At 42.6% G+C, this 27,527-nt stretch overlaps 1 protein-coding gene across 3 annotated transcripts; it reads left to right on the plus strand.

Moving 5' to 3' along the window:
- Window positions 1-15,476: 15,476 nt before the first annotated feature.
- On the plus strand, window positions 15,477-24,601 carry LOC127584038 (SKI family transcriptional corepressor 1 homolog-B-like). Of its 3 annotated transcripts, none has more exons than XM_052040563.1 (10): window positions 15,477-15,801; window positions 16,405-16,461; window positions 17,087-18,818; window positions 19,458-19,554; window positions 20,238-20,345; window positions 20,858-20,929; window positions 22,146-22,220; window positions 22,677-22,751; window positions 23,325-23,390; window positions 24,024-24,601. In XM_052040563.1, the coding sequence occupies exons 3-10, from the start codon at window positions 17,097-17,099 to the stop codon at window positions 24,119-24,121; spliced, it is 2,313 nt and encodes a 770-aa protein (XP_051896523.1). In that variant the 5' UTR covers window positions 15,477-15,801; window positions 16,405-16,461; window positions 17,087-17,096; the 3' UTR covers window positions 24,122-24,601. The 3 variants fall into 3 exon arrangements, with proteins under 3 accessions (XP_051896523.1, XP_051896525.1, XP_051896524.1); XM_052040565.1 differs by having other exon boundaries at window positions 24,027-24,601; XM_052040564.1 differs by lacking the exon at window positions 15,477-15,801 and adding an exon at window positions 16,225-16,315.
- The last annotated feature ends 2,926 nt before the right edge of the window (window positions 24,602-27,527 follow it).

Consider the following 27,527-nt stretch of genomic DNA (forward strand, 5'->3'; position numbering starts at 1 on the left):
CAATAGGTCAGGTAGACAAACCCACCATGGCCATTAACGTCGGCACACTTCTCTGGTTGGAGGATTCTACTGTGAAAAATGGTTAACCAGTCCAAACCAACAATGTATGTGATTACCAAGAAAACTTGCAACAATAGAATAACTGAAATCCAGTTCTGATCAAAGCAGTTGGGAGCCAAGATGTATTTCTATCTTGAAAGACTCTGTTGATCATCTACATTCTGGACTGGGACATGACCTGTTCTACAGTTCCATTATCAGGAGATCCCAGGCAACTCCCTCTGCTGTCATTGTTGATGACTTTTATGGTGATGCTCCTGTAGAATCTTGAATTCTAAGTCTAATTATTCAGAATAAATAGTGTTGTCTGCCAAGAGTGTACAATTAGGTTCCGCTCTGCCTATAGCTTCAGGTCCTGTAACACACTCACAGACATTTCTGTGACCCTTTAGGCAATATTTCAGCTGCCTTCAAAAGCAGTCGTCTGTGTTTTACTTACATCACTGAAACACCCATAGACCATTAGACCGATTCCATTTCAAGATACTGGCTACCTCACTCCAGCCTTAGGCCATGGATACCTCTTGCTTGATCTAAAATTAAGCTTAACCTACAGTGGGCATCCCATGATATAACATTAAATGCAATTGGAAATCATTGACAGCTAGGGTCCAGTATCCCGAGCTAAGAGCTGTATAATGATGTCACAACATGACAATAAAGGCAGCATCCTCAGTATGTTAGCTAGTTTTATTTCCCAAATTAATGTTGGCATCAAATTCTTATGACTTATTTAATTATTGGCTTCAAAGACCTTGGACTATGGTCACTGGATTTTGTAAAAATATGTTTGTGTTTTTTCAACCATTTTAATTTGTTTTCTAGTCCTTTATGGGCCCTCTTCCCCTCCCCCACCATTGCAAATAAACCTCTTGCTTGGCCTCTATTTACCATTCCCTAGCCAAATGATGGGAGATGATGTACCAATTTTTAAGGCATATGTAGGGTTTGCAATGAAATGAAAATTATCCATATAGATTCAAGGTTCCAGCATAGAAACAAGGAACTTGCCCCATCAGGTCTGCACAGATGCTTTTTCCATTGCACGAGACATCTTGTCCAACTCCATTCACATGACCAGACCCTTGCTCGATATAAACCAAAGCAGAGTTCAGCTAACTGGACACAGGGTACAGATCAAACCAATTGCCTTCCTAGCCTTTGCTCAATACCAGACAAGGTGGCATATTTACTGACAGGGTTGCCAAGATCAAGTTAAGAGAACTAATTTCAGATTACTCATGGCATACTAATGGTTTGTCCACTGTGCTTGTTGCAGGAATTAAGCTCCCAGGAGTGATTAATACACATTTGTTGTAAATTACCACCATGACTGTTAGTCTTAACTGATCCCACTAACTATAAAGAGAAACAAAAAGGCAGCAGATAGTTTAAGGATAACAAAGCAGCGTCTGTATTGTTCCTCGTCCTTGAAAACATTGTAACAAACATTTCAGCCGGCATTTATTTTCAGTCTGTGCTGTGTTGGAAGGTTTTGATTGTGACCGTGCTGGGGATTCTCTAACGAGTCTCCTGCCTTCCTAGATCATGGAGACAAAGTGTGCCTGGAGTTCTGATGTAAAGAACATGAGGGTTCTCTTTGTCCAAGAAATGGTTGGTGATGCCACTGTGGCAGAAAAGCCTGCCAACACAAACAGGCCATTCTCCATGGCTGAAGACAGGCCACTTGGAACTAGTGCTCTGCCATTGAAAAACTCCAGCAAAAGAGGGGAGAGAGAAAGTGGGGGGGGGGGGGGAGGAAATAAACCGGTCAAATAGTACAGTTGTGACCATCACAAATAAAAGCTTTTCACATTTGACAGAAGCACTTTGACTGTCCACCTACTTACAGTGATATCTTGTGGGATATATCTTAAATTAACAGCACTCCCTTTGCTAAATTGCTAGAAATGTAAGTTTCAGTGATGTAAGATTATTAATAATTAAGGACTAATTGGAAAACCACTTCCGAGCATTTTAGTCTCTTTTGCCTGTGACACTTGCTATTAATGAACGGCAACGATGGATGAATACTGTGGGGCAGCATCTATTGCCATTAAAAATTTACAACCTTTAGCTAATAGGTGAAAGCTCAGGGTTTGCTGAGCTTTACATTATGAAAATATCAACTGCAATTAACACAAACTTTCTCTGCATGATGATAATCATCTCTTGAAAACAATTTTACTGTAAATATGGAAAGCAACCTCATTCTCAAGGTACTCGTGCATGTGGTTTACAGGAGCTTTAATTGTAGGATGCAATTAGTCACTAGGTTAATGCTTAAGTGTGGTTAAATATCACTGCCTGAAATTTCCAGCAACTGCTATTGTATGTTTAAAGAGTCTATGCTTAATTCTCCATCTTCACTCCCAGCATCCGTTAACTGTTCCATTTCCTCTTCTGTGGCCCCTAACTCTTGTTGGATGTCAGCCTCATGGACAAGAGCAACTGTCTCCCACTTCTCCCAGTCGGAGTCCTGGAAGTGAGCATTGTCAGGCTATTTCAAGCCCCATTTGTTCTCACCCATATTACTTACCCAGCAGAAGTCACTGAGTGGCTACATTGCTTGGAACTTTATAGCCCAGGGTACTGAGGACAACTCTACCATTGTTGCTATAGTTCTACAATATGGGGGATTGTACCTGAGACTTTTTTGTCTGAATAATTTAATGGACAAAAATACATTGCTTTTCTGTGGCAGTTTTCATGACCAAGGGACACCATTAAAGCACACAGCAATGAAATATTTTCTGAAATGTAGTCATTATTGAAATGCAGCAGCCTTTTTGTACACAGCAAGCTCTCACAGACATACTGATGGCCATTGGTCAGATGATCAGCCTTGGGAATGTGGGCTGGGGAATAAGCATTGACCAGGGAACAGGTGCTCTCTCCTGGTCTCTTCTGAAATACTGCTTTGGGGATTTTTACGTTGTACTCTCTCAAGCCAACGGAGAAGGTTTCTACTGAAAGACAGCACAGCATTGCCACATTTTTTGTGGTCAAAAGTTCATCATGGGATTTGAACTCTCAACTTCCTAACATGGAGGTGAGAATGCTGTGGTGATGCCTTATATTGTCATCATGACCAATGCATTCACGAAGCTTTTGGGGACTCAGCATTCTCCTCTGGCATCTGTTAAACTTTAATAAGTTCAAGTTTACACACTTACTTACAGTCCGATTATAAATTGTGTGTCTCATTAAAGAGCTTCAACTACACAAAATACTATAAACCTAAGGCAGGCGTGTATGAACTTTGTGCAAGTGCAAAACCTTGCGGTAACTTCTGCATGGGTAAGGATGCTGTGGCTATAACTCAAAGTTTGGGTAAGATGGTCAGGCAGTGACCCTATTCTATCACTGAGTTCTTGCATATCTGCTCCTGTTGTGTCAGGGTAATACTGTCCTTAAAAGTTGGCGTATTTTTCCTTAAATTGCAATCAGCTTGTTTACAAGTCATTTTGTCCTTTCCAGTATAGAACCTGAATTTAGCCACTTTTGTCTTTGTGCTTTGTTTTTTCCCACTTCCACTTTCAGATTTTAACACATCAACGTCAATCAACTGTTCATCAGTTTATTGCAGTTTAGTTGTATTTCATTTTTAAATAAATACATACAAAATGCCTCATTAATGTAAATAAGGCTCATTTCTTCTAAGTAAATGAGTTTTTAATATTTTTAGGTCTGCCCGGTTTAAGTTTACAAACCTGATTGATGAAAATCAATTTACAACCTTAACAGGATACGCTGTAATTCATTTCAATTCTCACTCACTCGCTCCTTCAGTCGCTGTAGAATTCATGATTTATTTCACAGATTCACAGGGAAGTGAAGTTCCTATCTCTAACCAGAGCTTGGGATATTGGTTGAAGCTACAGAACTACCTACTGGCGTCTACAGGACAACAAATTCCAGTCCAGAGTTTGCGTCAACTTATGTCAAAAAAGTTACTGGTCAGGTGAGTTTCTCGTTTATCCTGATTTTAATAGTTGTTCGTGTCTCTACTGTTCTCTGAAGTTGCAACAAGGAATTTCTTGTGGCCCGTGGTCAATGAATGTATGTGCTGAGAATGAACGAGATGAAGTGCTGGTCGGGAACTCTTCAATGAGACGTTAACGGGGAAGGAAGGTGGATGGACGGGGGCAGATTTAGCAAGGTGAAGTGAGGTGAAGATACTTTCGGGAAAGAACCACCTCCCAATTTTAACAACTCGTGGAGAGAAAAGACACCTCACCTGAAGGTCCAGTCTTTATTCAGTACACCCCGCTCCAAACAAAAAAAATCCATTCTTTGTGCTGGAGGCCAGACTTACAAAAGTTTTGGAATTACTGAATATTTTTCTATTCTTCGGAAACCGCAAAACAACTCGCAGGAATAAGTTTAGTTCATGAAAAGACAGGGAATTCCGTTTATTTTGAGGAGGGAAAGATTCAAATCTAAAAGGTTTAATCAGGCAACCCTCGTTCTCCCCGAGGGTTTGAAAATTAATTGTGTCACCTAAACTGCGGTTGGAATCCGTCTCTCTGTCTGTCACTGCTGGGGCGCACACGCTCGGTGACAGGCACCGAAACCATTGAAGGTGATGTTAGGAGGGTGATTCTGCCTTGATTGTTAACCATTCCTATAGTTACAACGCCAAAAAGAACTGATGTCTAACCTAATCGATAAACTTGTGTCTATCGATTAGTTAAAATTTCATTTTGCAAACCGAGTTGCACTAAGCAGTGGCGTAATTAACTAAAAAAGGAAATCATAGCAGGTAGATTTAAAGTCGGAATAACATGAATGAAATCATTTCGCAAGAGGTAACAGAGCCTTCGACCCATGATCATGCACTAAACATCCTGAAGAACGTACCCTGAGGAGATAGCGGCTTTGTGGAACATTACTAACAAAATAGTGGGTTTATTAAAGATAGCTATCTTCAAACAGTGATGACCAGTGGTTTGGGAGGCGTCTCCCTGGGTAAGGTTGCAGTGTATCTGTAACAAGGACGGCAGAGAATGAGATACAGGGGCAGTGCTGGCGAACCTTGACCCTTCTGGCTTCACCTTCTTGCTATCCGTCAGACCCAGGCACCCAGTCACAGGGTGAGGAGCCGGTGACAAGAGCCACTCTAAGTAACGTGTCTCAGTGTATTTCTAGTTGAATATGTCTCAGTCCCTTTAGATCGTTATCTATACACCTCCATCCTTGCCGAGGAATAAAGTCTTGCCACAATCTTTACATTTCTCCCAGTCTGTGAAGGAAATCGCACCGCAAACTGGCAGTGCAAAAATTAACTCCTTGTTATCAAATGAATGATTGAATTCTATTTAACACACCTCGGCCCAGTGAAATGGAGAATCCGAGTGAGTATTGACCCGGGTTGGAATTGCACCTGTTTCAACCACATCCCCCCACCCTCTCGCCCCCATTCCCACCCCCCGCCCTCCTCCACTGCTCATTTAGCTCCCTTTTTCACAATCTATCCAGTCTATTTGCCAGTGTCTGACCTTTGCAAACCCATCCAACTTCATTAGCAGACCGGGTCATCCAAACCGTACTAGGCATGTAAACAGCCATTAAAGGGATTCTTTTATCAATAGACAGTAATTAAAATGTCAACGTTTAATTTTCAGTAGACTCCCATTCTGTTCGAGTAATCTCTCCCCTTAATAAGACTGTAATCGAAGAGAGAGAGAAGCCTACAGAGAGAGCGAGGGAGAGAGAGGGGTGATCTAATGTATGGGGCTGTTCAATCGATACAACAGTGAATTGATTTGCCTCTAAAATTAAATTTATTGGGGTCATGGTTTTATATGCTGCTGATACAACGGTTAAATGGAGAACATTCATTTTGAATAGCAGCGTTTATTAAACTTCCACTGAATTAGACCGCCATGATTTATGTTGCAATCTTCGCCAGGAGCCCTCCAGGAAAGGAGAGTTGCTTTTTTATATGACACGGCTTTGTAAGTTTTAACCGAAATATAATTCGCCCGCCTGCTCCAAAAGTAAACGTGCTGCTTTGGCTGCCGGGCAGGAAGTGGGGAGGGGGAAGCGGGGTGCCGAGAGAGTGCTGAGTTGTTTGCAAGCCAGTGTTGACTCCAGTCCCACTCACGGCCCCTGACATAAAAACCTCTTAAAGGCACAGGCCTCCTCGCCCTGGCTGGTGGAATGGGTATTGGGAATGAAACAAAAGACCAGAGACTCCTTGAGGGATGTGGTGTTATTTAACCTGTGAACCTACACACACACACACACACACACACACACACACACACACACACACACACACACACACACACACACACACACACTTACCAAGACAGACCCACAGACATATCCGGCTCGTTGTAAGCATTAAAAGTCTCTACACCAACACCAATCTTCTAGAAGTTCTAAATATAAACTATACACATCGACCTAAACACACTACAATTCCTCTACATAATCACTGCCCTCTCTATAATATATATCGACCGTAAATATCGACCCTCTAAATACAACCTCTACATATTTATACATATACTTAAACATAGCCACGCTTATTTTCCGGGCCAATATCTTAGAGTGATTGATTGTCAAATATTGCTTTTACTACCTTGGTTTTAACGATATTTTACGGGGACCGTGTTTCCGTTCCCCCTCGCCACTCGGTTAAACCGTAAATCGATGCTTATAACTCTTTTAATTTTTCACCATTAGCAACTCGTGCATTGATAAGTTAAAATAAAAAAGATGGTAGAAAAGTCTGTTGTTTTAAAGCGAGGCATCTGGCGTTAGTGAATTCATCATCCGATTGTTAATTGATTTTTGGAAGATGTGTATTGGATGGATGGAGGATTACAGGAGGTCCGTGAGTGCAGACAGCAGTGAGGTGGTGTCTGTGGTCGTGACTTTGGAGCTTGTTCGTATGAATGTGTTGAGTGCGCACGGGCAGAGAAAAGAGTGCGAGTGTGTAAGCGAGTTTGAGAAAGTTAGACGTGAGGCAGTGAATGTGTGGGTTGATAAACTGCAGTGGATGCTGATGTAAGAGTGAACGAGTGGAAATGTGAAGGTCTGAGTGTACGAGTGAGTGTGTAAGATACAGGAACGTGTATTCGCACAACTGCGAGTGTGAGAGCAGGTGTGTGCGGGGAGCGGGTGGAACACACTGACCTCACTAACGTAGTTTCAAAGTTCGACAACTAGCTTCTACCTTGTTTAACAGATTGAAATCTGATTATACAAGCAAAAAACCCCTGAAAACAAGTTACATTTAGAGATTAAATCTATACTTCCCAGAAACATTGACAGCAAGCCATGGGCACGCACCTGTTCCACACTCTATCATAACCCTCTGGTGTCTTAAACCGGGCAAAAACGGAATTCAATGCTGTTTTAAACTATTAAAACTTTAAATAAAATGTGACATAGTGCACTTTTAAAAATCTTCACTTCAAATTAGACAACGCCTATTAACATTTCCTGAGCTTAGTTCACATTTGACAAATAATCGTGCATCATTTTAATAATGATGAAAACATAAGTGGATAATTTTTGACAACCACATCCAATCTGATGCTAGGGAATCAACATGAATGAAAGGTGCCAGCGTCGCCCGGTATCTGCATCAGGAGGTCCTTTCTAAGTGGATGAGTTGGTGATATTCATGAACATTTTTAAATACTTGGTTTTAAAAAGCCCTTCTAATCCCCCTTAATTCTACAATCCCCAAACCCGCACATGACATCCATCCAACAGAGCGATTCTCTTGACGCCCAGGGTTGGGTAGCAATAGGTCTGCAGTTCAAACGTACCTATCGTTTTGGTTTAAAAAAGTGAACGCTGAAATTGTGAGCTGGGGACTGGGGAGAGATTGTCAGTTCCGGGAGGATTTGATGCGGTGAAGCAACACCTTTAATGGAAAGACTGAGTTAGTGAATATCCACAAATGTAATACCACCGTAACAAAATGCAAAGGTGCTTCACTGAAGATCGCATCACTCAGAATCTAACGTGTTCATGAGGGTTTGAAGAGAGGCTACGCAATATTAAGACGATGAGTTGTTTTAAGACAATCTGATCTCAGCCACTTGCAGTGTAACCTTAGCTATTACCGGCCTGACTGTATTGAACGGGTCCTTATTGCAGGGAGAGAAGGTGCTGGATTGCCTAATTGTTCTTCCATGCTGAGTATTTACGAGAATTCCAAATCCAAGGAACGGGGTTAAAGCGAGTTTAATGATGAAGGTGAAGGAGTTTCGGCAACTTTCAGAGCAAAGTTACGAACTTGTTTTATGACTTTCCCTGAGAACGACCAGGTGTAGTAACCTCTTTCTTGGAATGATTTTTTTGTGTGTTTTAAGAATCATACCTTATTAAAAAAAATCAACACACATATAAGTAGCAAAAATTCGCAAATAGAGAGCGAAAACATCTCTCTCTCTCTCTCTCTCACACACACACACACACACACACACATCCTCCTAATGAAGTTATATTTATATTGACGTTCAACAAATTGTTTCTATTTTTGGACACGCAGTGCTCTGTGAGACTACGCTCCAAACGCATAAAAGGATTTGGGGTTCATACAAAAATTGATGACACGATGTACACCATGTACACAAAACATAAGGCTGAGACCCGTCCTCGCAAGGGGCCGACTTTTCATACACGTACCCTCAACCGAGACAGCTGACAGCTGTGGATCAGACAGCGGTTTCCAAGACCCCCTCCGGAGACATTCCACTGCAGTACTGAGGGAGGGCTGCACTGTCTGAGGTGCTGCTTTTGAGATGACAAGTTAAACGTCCTCAACGTCCTGGCCGATATTTATCCATCTCACAACGTCAGTAAAAATAGCTTACCTCGTCATGAACATATTGTTTCTGGGAACTTCCCGTGTGCGTATTGGTTCCCATGTTCCCTACATTACTTTTAGTAATTACAGTTCAATTAACCGCAAAGCACTTAATGTTGGGGAAAATGTTTTACACACCCTCCTCTCTCACGTCCCACCCCACAGCACGGACACAACCCCCTCCCCCTCCCCATTCCCATTTTCACCCAATGCTTACGTGGACACTTCCAATCTCCACAAATATGTCCCAGTTGGTAAACAACCAGATCATTTTCTGTCCAAATCTGGCCCACTACATTTTCCTTTTCAAAATTGCTCCACATTAATGTGTCATAACATATTTGGAAATGGTATCTAAAAGTTGCTGACTCCGGACCCCGTGCTGCCTAACTAGAGCGAGAAAGCACCGCACTCGTTACCCTTTGAGATGGATTATTATTGTGTAGACACCCAATGTAAGGCAGATGTATTTATACAACCATGCGCGTATACGATAATTCTCCTTATGTTTTATGTCCGGAGAACCACAAGCGAATTATTCGCATAGAGAGTAGCTGTGGGGATATTGTGCTGGATTTTTTGGACCCTGGGCCTACGCGGAGATCTAAAACGCCATCATGCGGGAATAGGTGAATAGATCACTTTGCAATTCGTTCGGTTAAATTATCAGCGCCTAGTTTTGTAATAATAGGTCTTAATAACATATACTTAATAATTACCCTGGGGTCACCCCACGTGGAGGCGGTGGCATAAATCTAGATGGCAAAGACTGCACAGTAGGTGTTTATTAAACGGAGCTGGGAAACTCTCCTGCACGCTCGCAGCTTGGAACTACAACAACTAACTTCATTAGATTTCAGTCGCAGTGATGTTCAATTCTCAATCCCCTTGAAGTTGACAGTAATTGTATTTGGAAGTTACAACGCTGAAACCCAGCACTCCCGGCCATTTGAGTCTCTACCCCACGAGTCACCTCAAGTTGAAATATTCCTCGTTAATCTACATGCGCCTCTCACGGCAGCGTCCTGTACAAATACATCAACGCCCTTGCAATGAGGGCAGGTACAACACTCACAAACACCACTCAAGGTGCATTGAAAATTATCCTGGTCAATCGCTGACGTTGGTACACGAACCCATCAACGTGTGATTTCTCAATAGTTTGGAGAACTTACAAACAGCGCTTCAAATTTGGAGTTTGTTAAATTAAATTTTATAGAGTCATAGTTTGAGAGAAATTGTATTTTAAAGTCAGATTTGATGGATTGGGACAGAATTTAGAAATCATAAAAAAAATCAGGGAATGTATGATGCAGATTCTGGTCATTGGGCCTGTCTCGAGATAAAAAAATAGCTCCCCAGCTCAATCCCGCATCAAACAGCGGGTCTGTAATGGGCAGATCCCGGCTCTTCAAGTTAACATCCAATAATTTTTACAAGATTCTCTCTCCGCCACCCTCTCAGGCCGCGAGTTCCAGACAACCGCCACCGGGTGAATTAACTTCCCTCGCCTCTCTCCAGTCCTTGCAGAAAGTACCTTAAATGTATACCGCCTGGTAGTTGACCCCTCTGCTAAGGGAAACAGGTCCATCTTATTTACTCTATCTTGGCCCCTAACAAGTGTCTACACCTCCGTTCAGTCTCTCCGCAACCTCCTCCGTTCCAACGAAAACAACGGCTGTGCAATCTACCCTCCCTGCGACTATGTTCCAGATACATTCTCCTGCATCTTTCCCGCACCCGCTCCAATTTAATTCCGTGTTAGATTTAGTTTCCCTAAGCTAATGAGTGATTGCACTCCGAAAGTACTTCATTGGCCCTAAGTGGGGTTGGGACGCCCTGCGATAGTGTAAGGCGCCATTGAAATGAAAGTCTTTGTCTCTGATAACGCACAAACCCCCAAGTATGGATAGGTAATTCATTTCAAATTCAGAGTATCTACTTATATCTTTAACTAACTGTAAAGGCCATTATTAGGATTCCGTGCAGTGGTCGCTTGTGAATTGTTGAAGCACAAATCACGGTTAAAGCATCTCTGGATTCAGTAATGTTTCCCTCCTTTCAAGTTTATGTACGAGTCCCAGGCAGTCATTAAAATACATATTGTGTTCACTGTTGCCCGGAGTCCCGCTTGAAGCTTTGCAATTCCCACAGACAGTATGGCGTCTAAAAGATCTATTTCTCTGCCCCCAAAATACTCCAATTCCCACTTTAACGTTGCAACTATAAACGTTGTGGTGAATTCATAAGGAAAAAATAAAAAAAAGCGGCGCATTTGAAAAAGAGATTTCAAACAGAGGGATAATCTTTAATGTAGCACCTGCTTCTGCCAACCGAGTAAGTTTGTGCTCAATCTTGGTCCTAGGATTTAGAGCAAGATAAACTGTGGGGGCACGAGTGAAACACACTGGAATACTTACTGGGCTCGCATGTATGTGCGAGACTGTGTATGAGAGTCTGTGTGTGTGTGTGTGTGTGTGTGTGTGTGTGTGTGTGTGTGTGTGTGTGTGTGTGTGTGTGTGTGTGCGTGCGCGCTTGTGAAGGCAATGTACAGTGAAAGTCAATGTGCAAACATTCTGTAGTGTAACCCCCAGTGCAAAAGCAATAATATTATGATTAAATAACCCCTTTATAAAAATCGGATTTAACACCTGAAACTGAATGCATTTTGATTTTACCCGAAGTACCTGATTTTCTGTATCTATTTGTTAGGGCCCCCACTATAAAGTGTCACGTATAGCGGACTGACAAATAGCCGGTATTACAATTAACATTGACTAATGGACAGATCATTAATGAAATGTTCCACCCATTTTTACAGAGCTCAGTGCAGGGACTGGAGATGTACGCTTTCCTCTCAGAGGCTGGTGTGAGCTGTGTGCAGGAGTGGTGTTGTTTTAATCTCCATCCATCTCTAGCCCTGCCAAGTGCCAGCTCTGGTTTCCACGCACTGTGCATTCACATCAACACCGCAAGGGCCCCTAGTGTCAGCCCTTCCGTCCGCCCGCCGCCGCGGCGTCACGTTTCCTAACAAAACAACTTTGGGGACGAATTTCGATTGACTTATGGATTGATAAAAGGGATAGGGTCCACAAAAGAGAAAGGCCCATTGACTGAGATGAGACGAGGTTAGTGACAGATGGGACCTAATCATCCGACGTAACCCACTCCATTTATGTTATTTTTTTAAACGTTCTAGGACTGAATAGAATAGGGATTTGTAAGAACGTATGTTCTTTACATTAAAAAAACACATTTTTTGATACAATAACTTACACCTGCCCTTTGTAGAACAGATCGTCTTGCTGTGTACATTTCTATTTTGAGAGGGTTCTTTAACAAAACTTGATTTAAAATAAATCAATATTTCGCTCGCCGTTATCCGTATCGAACACTTACGAGAAAGACACGACTTTGGTTTGTTAAAAGTCTTAAACAGGTGAGGAACTTTTTTACAGGCAGTCTGGGCAGATTTCTCGGGACTGACATCTCAGCACAAGATACTGTTACTTGTAGAAGTGTAACCTTGTCTGAAATGCAAGAAACGTTGTCGAGTCTGAGTTCAGTGCATGTGTGAGTGCGGGTGCATTGGAGGACGCATTGCAATTAGTGGAAATCTTCATTGTAAAGGGAGCATTTTGGCTTACATCAATTCTCGTGGCTTCAACTATGTGCGGATTCTACCCTAAGCCGTTCACTGTCGCTTTCAATGAATAATATCAAGCTTGAACAATATATATTTATACATATGTTTATGTATACATTTATATTAAAAAATATCGCAAACTAATCTACAACCTAGGTGACAATCCAGGTGTGCTGTGGTGTTTACAAGGGTTGTTCAGAGACTAAGGCCTTTTCGCTGGGCGCCCGAAACTCATATGACTGTAGTCTAGGAATCATTGGTCGCAATGATACACACGCTCTGACCTCTGAATAATTAAAAGGAAGCGAATAATTACCGAATAAGATTCTAATTATTGAGGAGCGCTGAGAGAAAGGGCTAACGTCGACGCTCCAGAAAGCTGAAACGAAATGCAATATCAGGTTTACGTCGATAGGCCTTGCTTCATAAATTTTACATTCACTCCTTCTCCCTGAGAGAGTATCAAATCCACCATGTCAGTTAAACAAATAATACTTTACAAAAAAAAAGTTAAACGCCTTTTAGTTTCTATCTCGACAAACGGACAATTGTTAAGTTCGTGATGAAAAGTGGGATTTCATTATACTGGAAATTGCTTTCTCCTGAAATTCTCCTGTTTAGATGCGGTGCAAAACACATATGGCCAGAACTGCTGCCAAACCTTTCTTTAGTTCAACGCAAGTCTGCTTAACAGAAGTAATAGCTCGGGGCAGTTTCGTGGACGTTATTAAGTTCTGTTTGATTAGTGTAACTGTTCAAATTTGAATCCAGACAGTATGATTAATTACAGTTTAATTAACGTGTCCATTAAGAGCAGTAAACGGCGTCATGTTGCAAAAACAAAGGCAAAGCCTGAAGATAGATAGATAGATAGATAGATAGATAGATAGATAGATAGATAGATAGATAGATAGATAGATAGATAGATAGATAGATAGATAGATAGATAGATAGATAGATAGATAGATAGATAGATAGATAGATAGATAGATTGAGAGGGATAGATAGATAGAGAGACATTGATAGATAGGCAGACAGAAAGACAGATAGGTAGATAAATAGACACTCGCTTGCAAAAAGGAAATTGGAAACCTAGATACTTCGATGTACAATAAGAAAACAGGAGATAGAAATTAGACCTCACTGAAACAATTTGCATTTTACTTTTCCTATATTTCTATTGCTGTAGGTTTTATTGAACTATAAATCTAAACTAATAGTTGTTTTATCAAAATTACTATTTTATAAAGTATCAACTTCACATTCGGATGTATCGCTTGCTCTCCACGCAACTCTCCCACACTATTAGCGCCAGTGACTTTATGTTCATTTCATCACAGAAAAGCAAACATTTGCAGCAAGCCGTGTTTAGACAATACTGCGTTTATTACACATTTTTGTACATGGGATACAATTGAAATTGTACCTTAAAATGGGTAATAATTTTAGGAAAAATATTTTGAAGATGATGCAAGTCGGGAGGCATTGATAGCGCAGTTGTGTCCGCAGCGGGGCTAAATGATGGTTATTGATCAGGTTATAAATAGTTAATAGAGTCAGCATTGCGTTCCACCACTTACCGCAGAATATTGCACAAATATATCAGAGTGTTTATGTACACAGAACAGCATCAGCCGAACCACACGTCGCAACAGACTGGCGTTTAAAGCCACATTAAAGACAGTTCATAATTTTCCACTAAAGAACTAAGTTACAGTAATTTTAATTGAAGGACTCCCGATATGTACGGCTGCGCGCAAACTTTAGCTGACTATTTTCCTCTTAAGTTTTACGCCATTGCTTCACTTTTCGAATTCATTTTCTTATTTTGTTGCTGTGCTTTGCTATTGCACGGGATCTTATTCTGGTGACATTAGATTTAATTAAAGACAATTCTGCAAACGTAGATGTTCAATGAAAGCTGTTTCGCGACCAACAAAGGAAGGCTCCCTTTAAAAAGTTCGCCTCCAGGCACAACTCAGCGAACTGTGCAGGCGGCCGGCCCCTCGAGGTGATTCTAAACACCAAGTGTGTTTAAAAAATAATCACTACATTCTGATTTTCCTGGTACGCAATTATCTCCTGTAACATTATTACAAATAGGATGAATTTCATGGTGCCTTTTCTTCTAACATCAGTTGGCTTTATAAATCCTACAATGGTCTCAACGACGTGGCAATGAGACTCTCTCTGTTCCTTGCTCGCTTTTTATTTGCTATTTTCCCCCTTGCTGTCGCGTTGTGTCCCCTCTCGCTCCCTTCCTTCAATCGATGCGTTTATTTCAACCCATTTCAAATTTACCCCAATTGCATGGCGCAAGTGTGTGTGTGTGTGTGTGTGTGTGTGTGTGTGTGTGTGTGTGTGTGTGTGGATCTGTCCAGATACATTTCGCCTGATTGAAAACCCTCTATTTTGAAACACTTAAAAACAATAAGCTAAATGGTTTAGCGGCGGTTGGATTTTTTTTACTCAATTGCATTTTTTTTCCTTTCCCTGTGAACAATTCTTCGGAACGACTGTAAGTAAAAGCCGCACATGGTCGCTGGTCAGGATGCGTTTGATTTTCTGAAATAAACAGGAAGAAGAAGGAAGCAAAAAAAAACCCAATAAAATTATCGCCTCCACCCTCCACCCTTGGTCACCACAAGCTTCATAAAAACATGCCGCTTACCTGCAAGTGTCAGAGCTTAAAGATTTCGCTCTATTTTCTCGCACTCTGGCCTGTTCAAGGTGTAACTGGGTGAGACATCACTTGATTGACAGAAAATAATGATTGACGTTCAGGGGCGTCCCGTAGACAAACAGTTAATGTAAATATGCTCGCGCTAAGTGGGTGTGTCTTCGTATTATTTTAGCTGTCACTTGATCGATGTAAACCTATTCAACTAAAGATCAGCATCGCACCCATTGAGTTACCATGTGGTTGTTCTGTTGCATTAAGGAGAAGGGACAATTTGGGGACATGGATTTGCCAGACCTTCCTTGAAGTAAGCAATAGCTCTGCACCCCACCCCCACCCCTTCCCAGGGAGAGAGGGAGAGAGAGAGAGAGAGAGAGAGAGAGAGAGAGAGAGAGAGAGGAGAACGAGGGGTATAGAGATTACATACTGCGGGACAGGAGTTCCGGAGCCCCCGGCCGCTTTGTAAAAAGGACCAGGGCTGTGGTTACGAACACCGTCGCCTCATGTCTCCCCAGAAGGAACTTTTAATTTCTGAATATTGGAACACTACATTGCGTTCGGATTGAACACACATATCGGGTAAAGTTAATTCCTTTTTAAAATATATTTTTAAAATTATTTCTCGCTTGTGTGTGTCCGAGAGAGAGACGGGAGCGATTTTAATTACGATTCCATCTTCCTAAAGTGGATTTCTGGTATTTTCGGTATAATTACACAATGTTCCGGTCGGTTTAAATAAGCCTATTTTACTTGGTTGGTCTAGGATATGGTTCTAACATGTCACGTTTAAAGTAGCAGTCCTCGTATACTTAGGGTTTATTTAGTTTTCACCAAATAGGAGCTTTCCTAAACGGTGGTTGTGATCTATAATGTAGGAGGGTATTCCCGATTTAAACCCATTCACTTATCTGATCCGGGCTAGCGGTGTGATGTAAATACTAATTGACCGTATCAATCGTTACTGTAAAATCGCTGGAGTACTTAAACCGCGTCGTTCATCCTCTCGCTCGCCGTTTCTGGATTAAATACCTTTTGGCAAGATGATGCCTCTCAAGAACTGCACCGCAGTGGAAGCGAACTAAGTTTATTCAAAGTGAGCATTTAAAAAACACACACATCTTGTTTTAAATATTGAAATAGTCGGTGCAGCTGAAAATACAGTTTCTCTTTTCTGCATCACAGAATCACCCTGTCCTTCAATACACGGCTCTTCTTCAAACCTGGAGTAAAGCAGGGCAGGTAGGAACCGAACCAAAAAATAAAAACAACTCGGATTTTTAAAGGGAAATTCCGGTCCTTTTTTTGTACAAGTATATTAGTTTTGTATTTGTAGGATCTGGAACCGATTATTTTTGCAATTACTGGGATATAACAGCAGTGTGTCGCTGGCCTCAGCAATGGAGAAGATGCTTGTAATATTTTTTAAATATAAATGATTAACATCCGATTATACTTTTCATTTACGGGTCAATTGGGATTTGTGTTCTAGTAAAAAGAAATGTACAATTATCAATTTTTAAAACATTGCACATTTAGGGAAGATTGCAGTTATTTGGAATAAATTGCAATTTTAAAAAAATCTGCTTGTGATTCATCTTTGCATAATGGATATTTAGACAGAGACAGCGTTCTAGATATTTATAAATGAGAACCCCATTTATTTAGATCGGAAATATTTCTCTCAATTATCTCACTGCGTGATGAATTATTTTAATTATTGGTCACAAGTTGACTGCGAGAAACAGGCAACGCGTCGCGAAATTGTGTGCGTTTTCACAGCGTGGCTAGTTTTCGAAAAAAATAATTACTTAAAAGATATATTTATATAGAATTCTGGCGCATTTTATTTGCATCCTCTCCGCAGATACTCCGGAATGGAGAAGATTTCTAGCCAGTTGTCAGTAGTAAACGACACCGCCTCTTCTCCAACCTCTAAACAGGAACTGCAACCTTACAGCCAGCCTGACCATCCCGGCTCCGGCAACCTGAAGACCAACTCTGTCGGAGAGGCTGTCCTGTACGGGCTTCCCATTGTATCTCTGGTGATTGACGGTCAGGAGAGACTGTGTCTGGCCCAGATCTCCAACACGCTGCTGAAGAACTACAGCTACAACGAGATCCACAACAGAAGAGTGGCTCTGGGGATCACCTGCGTCCAGTGCACACCCGTGCAGCTGGAGATCTTGCGCCGAGCCGGGGCGATGCCGATCTCCTCTAGAAGATGCGGCATGATCACCAAACGGGAGGCGGAAAGGCTCTGCAAGTCTTTCCTAGGGGAGCACACGCCTCCCAAACTACCCGAGAACTTTGCTTTCGATGTATCCCACGCGTGTGCCTGGGGTTGTCGCGGTAACTTCATCCCAGCGAGGTATAACAGCTCTCGAGCCAAGTGCATTAAATGCAGTTATTGCAATATGTACTTTTCTCCAAATAAATTCATCTTCCATTCTCACAGAGTCCCGGATGCTAAGTATACCCAACCAGACGCAGCTAACTTCAACTCCTGGCGGAGACACCTCAAACTTACAGACAAGGCACCGAGTGACTACTTGGCGCATGCTTGGGAGGATGTCAAGGCAATGTTCAATGGGGGAAGTCGCAAAAGGACCCTCCCGAACCCCGGATCCGGAGGGTCGCCTGCCCTGAAGGCCCACGGACCCAGCGCCATCCCGCCGAGGAGTTCGGAAATTCCTCATAAAGCCATGAGGTGCGAGGAGGAAGGAAGAGGTTTGAACCTCGGGAACAACGTTAGGAGTTACCCCGTCATTCCGGTGCCCAGCAAGGGTTTCGGCATGTTGCAGAAGATCCCACCTCCCATGTTCCCGCATCCCTACGGATTCCCAACTTTTGGCTTGTGCCAGAAGAAAGACGACGCCAATGTAATGGGAGAGAAGGCGCAGGGGAGTCTCCCTGGGATGTTCTGGTCGGGTAACAAGGACACTGTCTACCCCTCCTTCCCCATGTTCTGGCCGGCGGCCGGCACTCTGCCCGTGCCTCCATACCCACAGGCTCAGACTAAAGTCACCGACAACCCAAACGGTCGGCAGAACGAGATCGACGCGTCGGAGCAAAGTGACCGAAGTAGCAATACACCCAAGGACAGCCTTGCGGACAGCGAGAGGTGTTCGAGCACCCACTCCAGGAACGAGGAGGAGAGGTCGGGAGATGAGGCCAGGTCCATAGAAGGAGTTTCCCTAACACCACGGAAACTCAACTACATCTCAGCCTTCCGGCCGGTGGTGAAAGACGCGGAGAGCATCGCCAAACTCTATGGCAACAGGGAAGTGTATAACGGCGCCAGGCCTGGTTACATGTCCCCGGATTTTATGAGCGAGACCTCGAGCTACAGGTCGGTGTCCCCGGACATGGACAGCGGCGGAGAAGAGCCGGAGGTGGACGTGGAGTCGAACCGATGTCCAGAGGATGAAGCTTCGCCAACTGTCCAAGAGACAGAAATTCCACTCCAGGAAACTCCCACTAACCCAGAACCCGCTCACGACATGTCCCATACAGAGGCCCTGGGAACGCCTTATACCGATCAAGGATCTGAAGATTCCAGACACGTCGAACAAAGTGTGGAAGAGAAAAGCCACGAGGTACCTTTCCTTTTGCTACACTTTCTTGAGTTACAAGTTACATAGTTTAAAACAAAATCAGTCGAGGTCTCACATTCAGTTTGCAGACAGAAAACTAACAACTTTGGATGAATCAAAAACTAAGCCCAAATATTTAGAACATAAGAACAGCCTTGTAGGATTCTAAGCAGGAACAGAAAGGCAATCCTGTGGCGTTAGTCTGGCCCGCTGACACCTTAGAATTAGTATCCAGTCACATTTAACTGAGAGTAATTAACCAAATTATCAGGCTCTGTTTAATACGTCTGAAACTTGGGGGGGGGGGGGCGAAATCATTAATAGGGGTTTTTTATGTTCGGTTGCATTTTAGTTTGGGCCATTTTTTTCAGGTATTTCATAATTGCATTTTATTAAAACGAATGCACGCAGATGGAGATTAATGCCAACTAGAGGGTTGAAGGTCACTTTTTAAATCCCAAGGACTTTCGTGGGGAGGGCGTGCTCAGAGGGACGAATTGATGGAATTATCCCAGGACCCTCATTTCAACCCTCCGACAACCGAGGGGGGAATTTGAATAGATACAGCGACCAGGGGCATTGGGGGTTTAACACAATGCAGTAACCTCTTGGAGCTTGCTTTGAAATGTGTGTCTGTTTCAGGTGTTCCCGCACGAACAGGAGGGTCACTTGCACAACGTGAAAAATCCTGCCACGGTGGCTCTCGCTCCCATTTACATCTGCAGCACAGACGCAGCCGGTAACCACTCCCCCCACCCACCCCCTCAACCCCCTCCACCTCACCCTCCAACCTCCATTAATTTGACTGATGGCGTGTTTCATCTTCCAGCAGGGATGTGAAACTTTTCCTGAAGTGTAGTCTGCTCTCGTCATCTGTGAGTGTGCGAGGAGCCACCAGACTGAAAGTTTATGTGGGATTCCTCCACTCAGTATTGTTCCTTGGTGTGTTGTGGGGGGGGGGGGGGGGGGGACGGTTGCACAAGAGAATCATCTGGAAGGGCGGAGGAAGCGGATTCAAAATATGCTTCCAAAGCATTAAAAAAAATCCGGGGCTCGGATAGGGAACTAATCAGTACTCTGTCAAAGAGTGGGTAGGTGCGCGATGGGCCGATCGGCCTACCCTTTGCTGTGTCATTCTACAGGTGTTGCTTTTCACGTGAATTCATTCATATTCTAAATTTGTAATTAAAAACTGTACAGAATATGGAATATCACACGTATGCGAGAACCCTGTTGATAGAAAGGATGTGGTATGCCTACAGGGGTAAGGCTTGATTTAGTTCATGGGCTGTGGAAGCGAGCTCCTTTGATAACGCCAGCCAATTATGGGGGGCCCTGATGCGGTCTATTGGTTGTCAGACTTACATTTAGAATCAGAGCTTGGGATTGCTCACTCTGAAAATCGGTTTGTTGTATTCCAAGAGCAAGTTAAGGAAGACAATCAGTGCTCGGCGGAGGACTCGGAGTCCAGGAAGTCCTTACAGGAGCAGGGCAGCGTCTCCCAGGAAACCTCTGGCAGTACCGAGCGGGGTGAGTTTCAGGGCTAAGGGACCAACAATTTTAACCGCTGGAGTTTGGGTATTCCAAGTGTTTCAAGTCACAACAAATCAGATCGTTCTGTCTTCCCCAAAGTTTGCATTTGGTTATTGAATGTGAAAGTGTAAAGACAGTAATGTCAACGTATTAATGACATCTTTCTATATGCCAGTCATCTTCTACACAACGTTGCACCTTCATTGCAATTCCCATGAGTTCGCCAGCAGATTGTTCCCTAGTTTTGTTTTGGGGGGGGGGGGGGGGGAGGAGGGTGATAGAATGTGTTCTATGTGGTCGATTTAATTTGCGAGATCCTACAAGAGTTTCTTTACTTGAAAATACACACTGATTCAAATGGCTGGTGGTGTTACGATTACCACAAACCCCATTCTCAGCAACAGATTCCCAGAGACGTGCCTTGAGCAGATCGACGATAAGGTAGCTTTACACAGGATACAGGTCCTTGTGTCTGTCTGAGTTCATCTGTACTTTTGCTCCTCGCACAGGTGAAGATGGGATTACACTGGAGAGCTCGCCAACACAACTGGTGGAAAAAGACATCGAAAATATGGGCAAAGGTATGAATTTTGACTTTCTACATTTAATGCAACCAATTCTGCTGAGGGCCCGAAAACATTAGTAGATGTTGCCCAGGTCACTTTTGATTAGGATTCTTTCGTCGGATTACCATCCTCCTGTTGCAGTTACGTGTGCATGAAAGGGATCCAGGACCTTTATTAATTAAAATATTGTTAACAATTGTCGCCTTTAATCATTTATCACATTTTATTTTCTTCTGACCGATTCAGTATTTTCCACCATTTAAAATTGAGACAGAAGTTTTAATCAAACTTTAAAAACACTAATTTCCCAAAGGCCTTTCACCGCGCCTGCATAGAAAGGCTCAAATGCTGATTTTATTTATTCGTAGACTTGCTTTATAGAGTTTGGATTTAGTTTATTACGTATGTGGCCACGTGTGCGTCAATCTTAAATCTCTTGTGTCTTCACATTGTGTCCATCCGACGTTTGACTTTCGATTTGCAATACAAATTGAGCCAGAAATGGCTTGTCATTTTCTATACACACAAAAAGAAAGATTGCAGAGTTATCCATTGGTCCTGACCGATGATTAACAGATTAATCGGCCCCTTGTACATTAATACTCAAGGTCTGCGTTTGATGTTGAGAATTGTAAACCACTGCTACCTGGTTTAACTTTCTCTCGCATCAGAACGAGTATTGATCGTTGATATGTGATTAAGCGTGGGTGAATTTAAGAGTGGGTGAATTAAGATGTTACATTATATAAAGACACAGAAAATACTGGAAAAAAACTCGGCAGGTCAGGCAGTATCTGTGGAAAGAGAGATTGTTAATGTTTCAGGTCGAAGACCCTTGTCAGAACTACAGAATTTTTATTTCAGATTCCCAGTGACTGCAGTTTAAAAAAAAATGTTACTGTTATTTTACCTAACGGGGCATGTTGGTTAACAGTGCGACAGTATACGTGGGCTACTCGTAACGATGGGAAATTCTTGTGATCGCTTAACATGCAGTTAATGAGAACCGGAGCGCATTTAAGCCTCAATAAACCAAGGCAGGACTGCTGTAAAATTAGTACCGGAGCTTAGCAAGTGACAACATTCTCCTGAATGGCTTCGGAGCCAAACCGCTGGGCATCCATCCCCCTCCCGCCCTGTGTATCTGGATGAGTTTGTAGTCCAGATTGGCACTGTGACCCTAATTTGGAAACCTGTTGATTTATTACTCCCTTTGTTTTTTTTATTTCAGAGGAACTTCAAAAACTACTCTTGGAACAAATGGATCTTAGGAAGAAATTAGAGCGGGAATTTCAGAGCTTGAAAGGTTAGTCGATCTGAAACTGTTGTCTGGGAGAAAGTTAACACGGGAGATCACATGGTCAAAAACCACTTGTTTCACATAGCTGACGAATACTGTTAAAGTCCTTGTGGATACATCTGATTTCAACTTGTTAACAAATTTATTATCGTATAAGAGCATTTCCATGCAAGGAAAATGCCTGAACGCTGTTTGGGTTCAAATATATTTTCGTCATCAATCAAAGTATAATTCAGCTGAATTTATGTAAAGTCTAAAAAAAATAGGACAATCGTTGGACGAGAGAAAGGGAAGGGCATTGGTGACAGTTGCAACCACAAGGAAAAAAAATAATCGTTAATTGGGATTGAACCCAGTGGAACAAAACGAAGAGGCGTTCTTTTTTGGAAGTAGATCTATTCTGGATGGTACAAAAAGTGTGTCAATAAATATTCACTTGAAATCTGCCCTACTTTCCTACAGATAGTTTTCAGGATCAAATGAAGAGGGAATTGGCTTACAGAGAGGAAATGGTTCAACAACTCCAAATCGTTCGAGGTAAAATGCAATCACGTGCCGGTGTTTCTAGCAATGAATTGAGCAATCTCTAGTAAGCATCTCACCCAGTGCATTAAGACCATTTATAGTGAAATTATTTTTCAATAACTTCAATTGCAATAGCACTGACCTTTTGCTATGTTACCGCGGAACGCGCCCTTCCCTTTTAGGTATTCTGTATAGCCTCTGTATTTGAATCTATGTTCAAACAGCTCCAAGGCATCATTATAAATAAATGATTGAAATTTTTCTTCCACTGAAATTTTCAAGCTGTCTAAATTAAAAACCGAGGCGTAAAATTACCTGTGAAGTAGTGCCTAACTTTGGTTTAATTTTCAAGTGTGTGCCTTCTAGCGCCGTTCACCTCAATGGACAATTGGCTGCGTCGCGGATGAATCTAAATAGAGTTTTATTTCTGTTTAGCCAGCACTCATTTGAGTTTGCGAAGAGAGATTAAAACAAAATACGAGCTGTGGCTGTTTTATTTTAGTGAGACTGGCTGAAGTTTCCCTTAGTTTTTGTTCAGGCGTTTCTGCTGCTTTCTCCGGTGACGGGATCATTTGATTTTCACAGACACGCTCTGTAATGAGCTGGATCAGGAGAGAAAGGCGCGGTACGCGATTCAGCAGAAACTGAAAGGTAAGAGTGACTCCATCCCAGTGATGTGCGCAGCTCGGTAATTGTCAAAGGGTAAGGGGTGGGGGGTAACAATGGAAGAACACACAATGCTTATTCTAGCCGAAGAGGGCCACAGGTGGGGGAGAGAATGGGGATCTGGGAGAAAGAATTGAGAAGGACAAAAGATATTAACAGAAGAAGAATTGGTCATATAAGGCAGGTGCGAGTGGAGAGTGAAAGAGATGGCTAATGTGCTAAAAGTGAATGTACATGCTGGCTCGGGAACAAAGATCAGTTTTAGGCCAAAAAAAAAGTATAAGACACTACAGCATAATTGTACACTTAATGAAAGGAAATGAGATGATTATTCCCCCCCCCCCTCCCCCGCAGCGAGTTGCCCTGATGTAGGCGGTGGACGCAGTTTCAACGGGAACTCCCAAAAGGCGATTGGACAGTCATCCTTTTGCAGAGTTGCAGGCGAAAAGGGGAAGGGAAGCGAGCAATAGTTCTTTCAGAGGCGGAATGGTCTAAAAATAGCATTTAACAGCACATTGAGTTAGGGTGTGAATCAAGTTAAGGTTCACGGGAAAGACGTTCCAACCGATACCAGTTTCTGACCACTGTCTCTGTTCCCTCCCCACCTCTCTGTACCAGAAGCGCACGACGCTCTTCACCATTTCTCCTGCAAGATGCTGACCCCAAGACACTGCACTGGAAACTGTTCCTTCAAATCTCCTCTGCTCCCGCAGTGACACAGCAGCCGTTTACACACCGATTAAAGCGACGTTATAATATAATATCATAAGTACTGTAAATAATAAAGAAGTTTTTAATATAAAGGTGCAAACCAGGACACATAGAAGCTGAGGGTACGCACACCACCGACATCCGAGAGAGGCGCAGGGTATCTGTACCTGTCGATGGAGATTGTGAATATAAATCCAAGGACTCTGGGCACGAAATTTTCTATATAAAGAATGAATCGATGACCTCGGGGTCACCGTCACACACTCAACCTGTTTGGCTTTTAATGTCCACTTATTTTAAAAAATATTGTTCATAAGGAATAAGTGGTTATGTGCAATTTATCTTTATGTAATGTGATTTCGTTCGTAAAGTATTTAATGGTTGTAATTTATTGATTTATTTATTATTTATTTGCGTTTCTCTTCCCAAAATCTATGGGAAAAACAAAACTATCTTTGTATATTGTCGATGTTATTACAAGAGCACTTTAAGAGGTAATTCAGTGTATAAAGATTCCGTTTGGAAACTGTTAAGTGATTTTGTTCTTAAAATAAACTCGGCCTTAAACCGTTTTCTTGACTTTGAATATTTTAATGTTGTTTTTTGTTGTGCTGGTGACGGGGCGGGCGTGGGTAATAGTCGCCTTCATTGTCTTGAGACTGGGAGAGGCAAGACGGATCCCCGCGACCCGGAAGAGGGGTTCAGTAGGATGAGTGAACGAGGTGAAGTTTGGGGTGTGCTTCACTCTTGGCCGAGAGTGCGAGGGTCTGGAAGGCGGAGGGCTGAGATTGTGAGGGGTGTTTGGATGGGGTTGCCGAGGAGGAGGGAAGGTAGGAGTATGTCTGGTGGAGAGGTTTCAGATACCGCTCATCAATCACAGTAACACTTTACAATGTACGTTTGCCATATTTTCCATGGGTAGAACGCGCTTGGTGTCTACACTTCCTGTTCTTTTAATGGTCTCACTTGAGGCTAGGATTTAGAGTATTAAGGATTACAAGATTAACACTGAATTAAAACCCCTTATACCCCCGCCCGCCCATTGACTGACCGTAGTAACGATTGGGCTTCACTGTGCCGTGTGTAATGACATGGTAAATTGCTCCTGTAAATTTTATCGGTTGGGTGTTTTTCCATATAAAATGGTAGAGGAAAGATGTTGGTGGCTTCATTAGCAAACACCACACGAGCCAACCTTTGTTGCAACATTTCGGACTTAAAGCGATAAGCCTGTTCCGCAGAAGTCAATTTCACAGTGCTCAAAATGTTCCAAGCATAAAACACAACTAAATTACTGTAGACAAAATATATTCATCGCTAGTGAGAGTACATATTTACTCCTGAATTCATATGAACTCAAATTTGGAGAGTCAACTCACGGGGCTGAACCCTTCTCTGAGGGGCAAGGTCCCGTTTGCAAATAGTTTCGATAATAATCACCTCAGAAGTCCCTCTAACTCTTATTCCATTTTTTGTTGAATGAGGGAAAATCCAGAGCTCCAAATTACCAACACTATAACAATCCCCGGAAAATTTGCTTATTGATTTTTCCTGATGAGAAAAATAATCAAACCTTGTACGAGAAAGTCTGTGGAATATTATCTTGTGTAACCAGCTTCCGAAATTTTAAAGCACGTTGGCAGAGATACCTGCCAAACAGACCACGAAACGATAATTGCCTGGGGATATTTTAAGATGGAAAGTTGAAATATTTTATGATGAAAGACTGGGTTATTAAATACTTTTCAATAATCATGTTCTGTGTACCTTACTCCCTTTTAGGACTACTTTGTCCTCTGTTGCGGGCTTGGATCGCACAGCCAAAGGCAAACAAACTTCAGATCAGTTACAACGGAAAGAAAATGCGAAAGTGCAAAGGGCCAGAGTAGCTCCGAACAAAAGCCTCCGCATGGAATTCAAGATTTCTTTCTGAGCGAGGGTGGGGCGGAGAACTCATCAACAATTCAAAGTGTTGTGGAGTCGGGAAAAAACTTCAGATCCTGGTTTGTGTGTGTGTGTGTGTGTGTGTGTGTGTGTGTGTGTGTGTGTGTGTGTGTGTGTGAGAGAGAGAGAGAGAGAGAGAGATGTATGTATGTATGTGTGCGCGCACGCGTGTGTGAGATGTACATATGTGTGTAAAAGTCTGTGTGTGAGATGTATGTGTGTGTGCGTGTGTGTGAGGTATGTGTACGTGTGTGAGAGATGTATGTATGTGTGTTAAAAGTGTGTGTGTGTGTGAGAGAGATGTATATGGGTGTGAGAGAGAGATGTATGCATGTGTGTGTTAAAAGTGTGTGTGTGTGAGAGAGAGATGTATATGGGTGTGAGAGAGAGATGTAAGCATGTGTGTGTGAAAGTCTGAGAAAGTATGTGTCGTATGTGCGTGAGTGTGTCTATTTGTATGAACGTGTATGTAAGTGTGAGTCTGTGTGTATCTGTATGTGAATGTGCGTGAATGTGTGCGAGAGTGAGCGAGTGAGTGTGTGTGCGTGAGTGTGTGTGTTTGGATGAGCAGATTGGCGATAGTTGCTGGGCGTGGACGAAAATCATTTGAAGTATCCAACCCCCCTGTGAAATTCTTTACAGTTTCCCCAAAGTAAAACACACCAAGTGCACACGCGGCTGTAGGAATGCTTCATTTTCAATCCAGATGTTTGTTTTTGGCAGTTTTCCTCTTTTGTATCGATTTAGAAATATTAACGTAGGGGAAAAAAGCCCTTTCGCACAGAAGACAGCGAATCTTCATAATATTTCCGAGCTCTCTACCCTGGTTGTGAGACCAGAACTCCCTGGCGGACTGTGCGCTTCAAGCATACCTGGGGTATTTGTAGAATTGTCTGAGGTTCTGGTGCTTTTCCTCCCTCGCCCTTCGAGATTGCAGAGTTAGTGGGCGCCCTCCCGATCTTCGAGAGGCAGTGCGATATTCGAAATTGCAATTGGAAGAAGAGCAAGTTCCATCTCTCCAAAATAACTGGTGTCCTGACTAACATTCCTCCTTCCAACCAACACCATCGACTGTCCATTTCCTTTAGCAGGTGCTGCCTTCCCCTCCGCTGACTTCCCCCTAGAGTTTTGTGTGTTGCTCCAGATTCCAGCATCTGCAATCTCCTGTGTCTACCGTTTATTGTGTGTGGCACTTTGCTGCCCTCAAATTGCCTGCCTGCAACGCAATGGCTGCATTTGATACATTGGTTGCAAGCATTTTGAGAATACAATGGACAACTTGAAAATATGATTGGAGCCATATAAATGCAACTCCATCTGTTTCTGGAGAATCAAGCCACAGGAGAGTTTTGAACTGCAAACTGATGTAGACACAAGTGAATGCAGATGCTGGAAACTGGAGCGAAAAAAAACTTACTGGAGGAACTCAGCGGGTCAGGCCGCATCTGTGGAGGGAAATGTAGTGCA

The sequence above is a fragment of the Pristis pectinata genome, chromosome 28 (genome assembly GCF_009764475.1).
Source record: "Pristis pectinata isolate sPriPec2 chromosome 28, sPriPec2.1.pri, whole genome shotgun sequence".
NCBI lineage: Eukaryota > Metazoa > Chordata > Chondrichthyes > Rhinopristiformes > Pristidae > Pristis > Pristis pectinata.

Coding starts and splice junctions, on each gene's coding strand:
- LOC127584038 (XM_052040563.1), top strand. CDS start 17,097: ATGGAGAAGATTTCTAGCCAGTTGTCAGTAGTAAACGACACCGCCTCT. Junction 20,346..20,857: donor CTCTGGCAGTACCGAGCGGG/GTGAGTTTCAGG, acceptor CTCCTCGCACAG/GTGAAGATGGGATTACACTG. Junction 22,752..23,324: donor ACAACTCCAAATCGTTCGAG/GTAAAATGCAAT, acceptor TGATTTTCACAG/ACACGCTCTGTAATGAGCTG.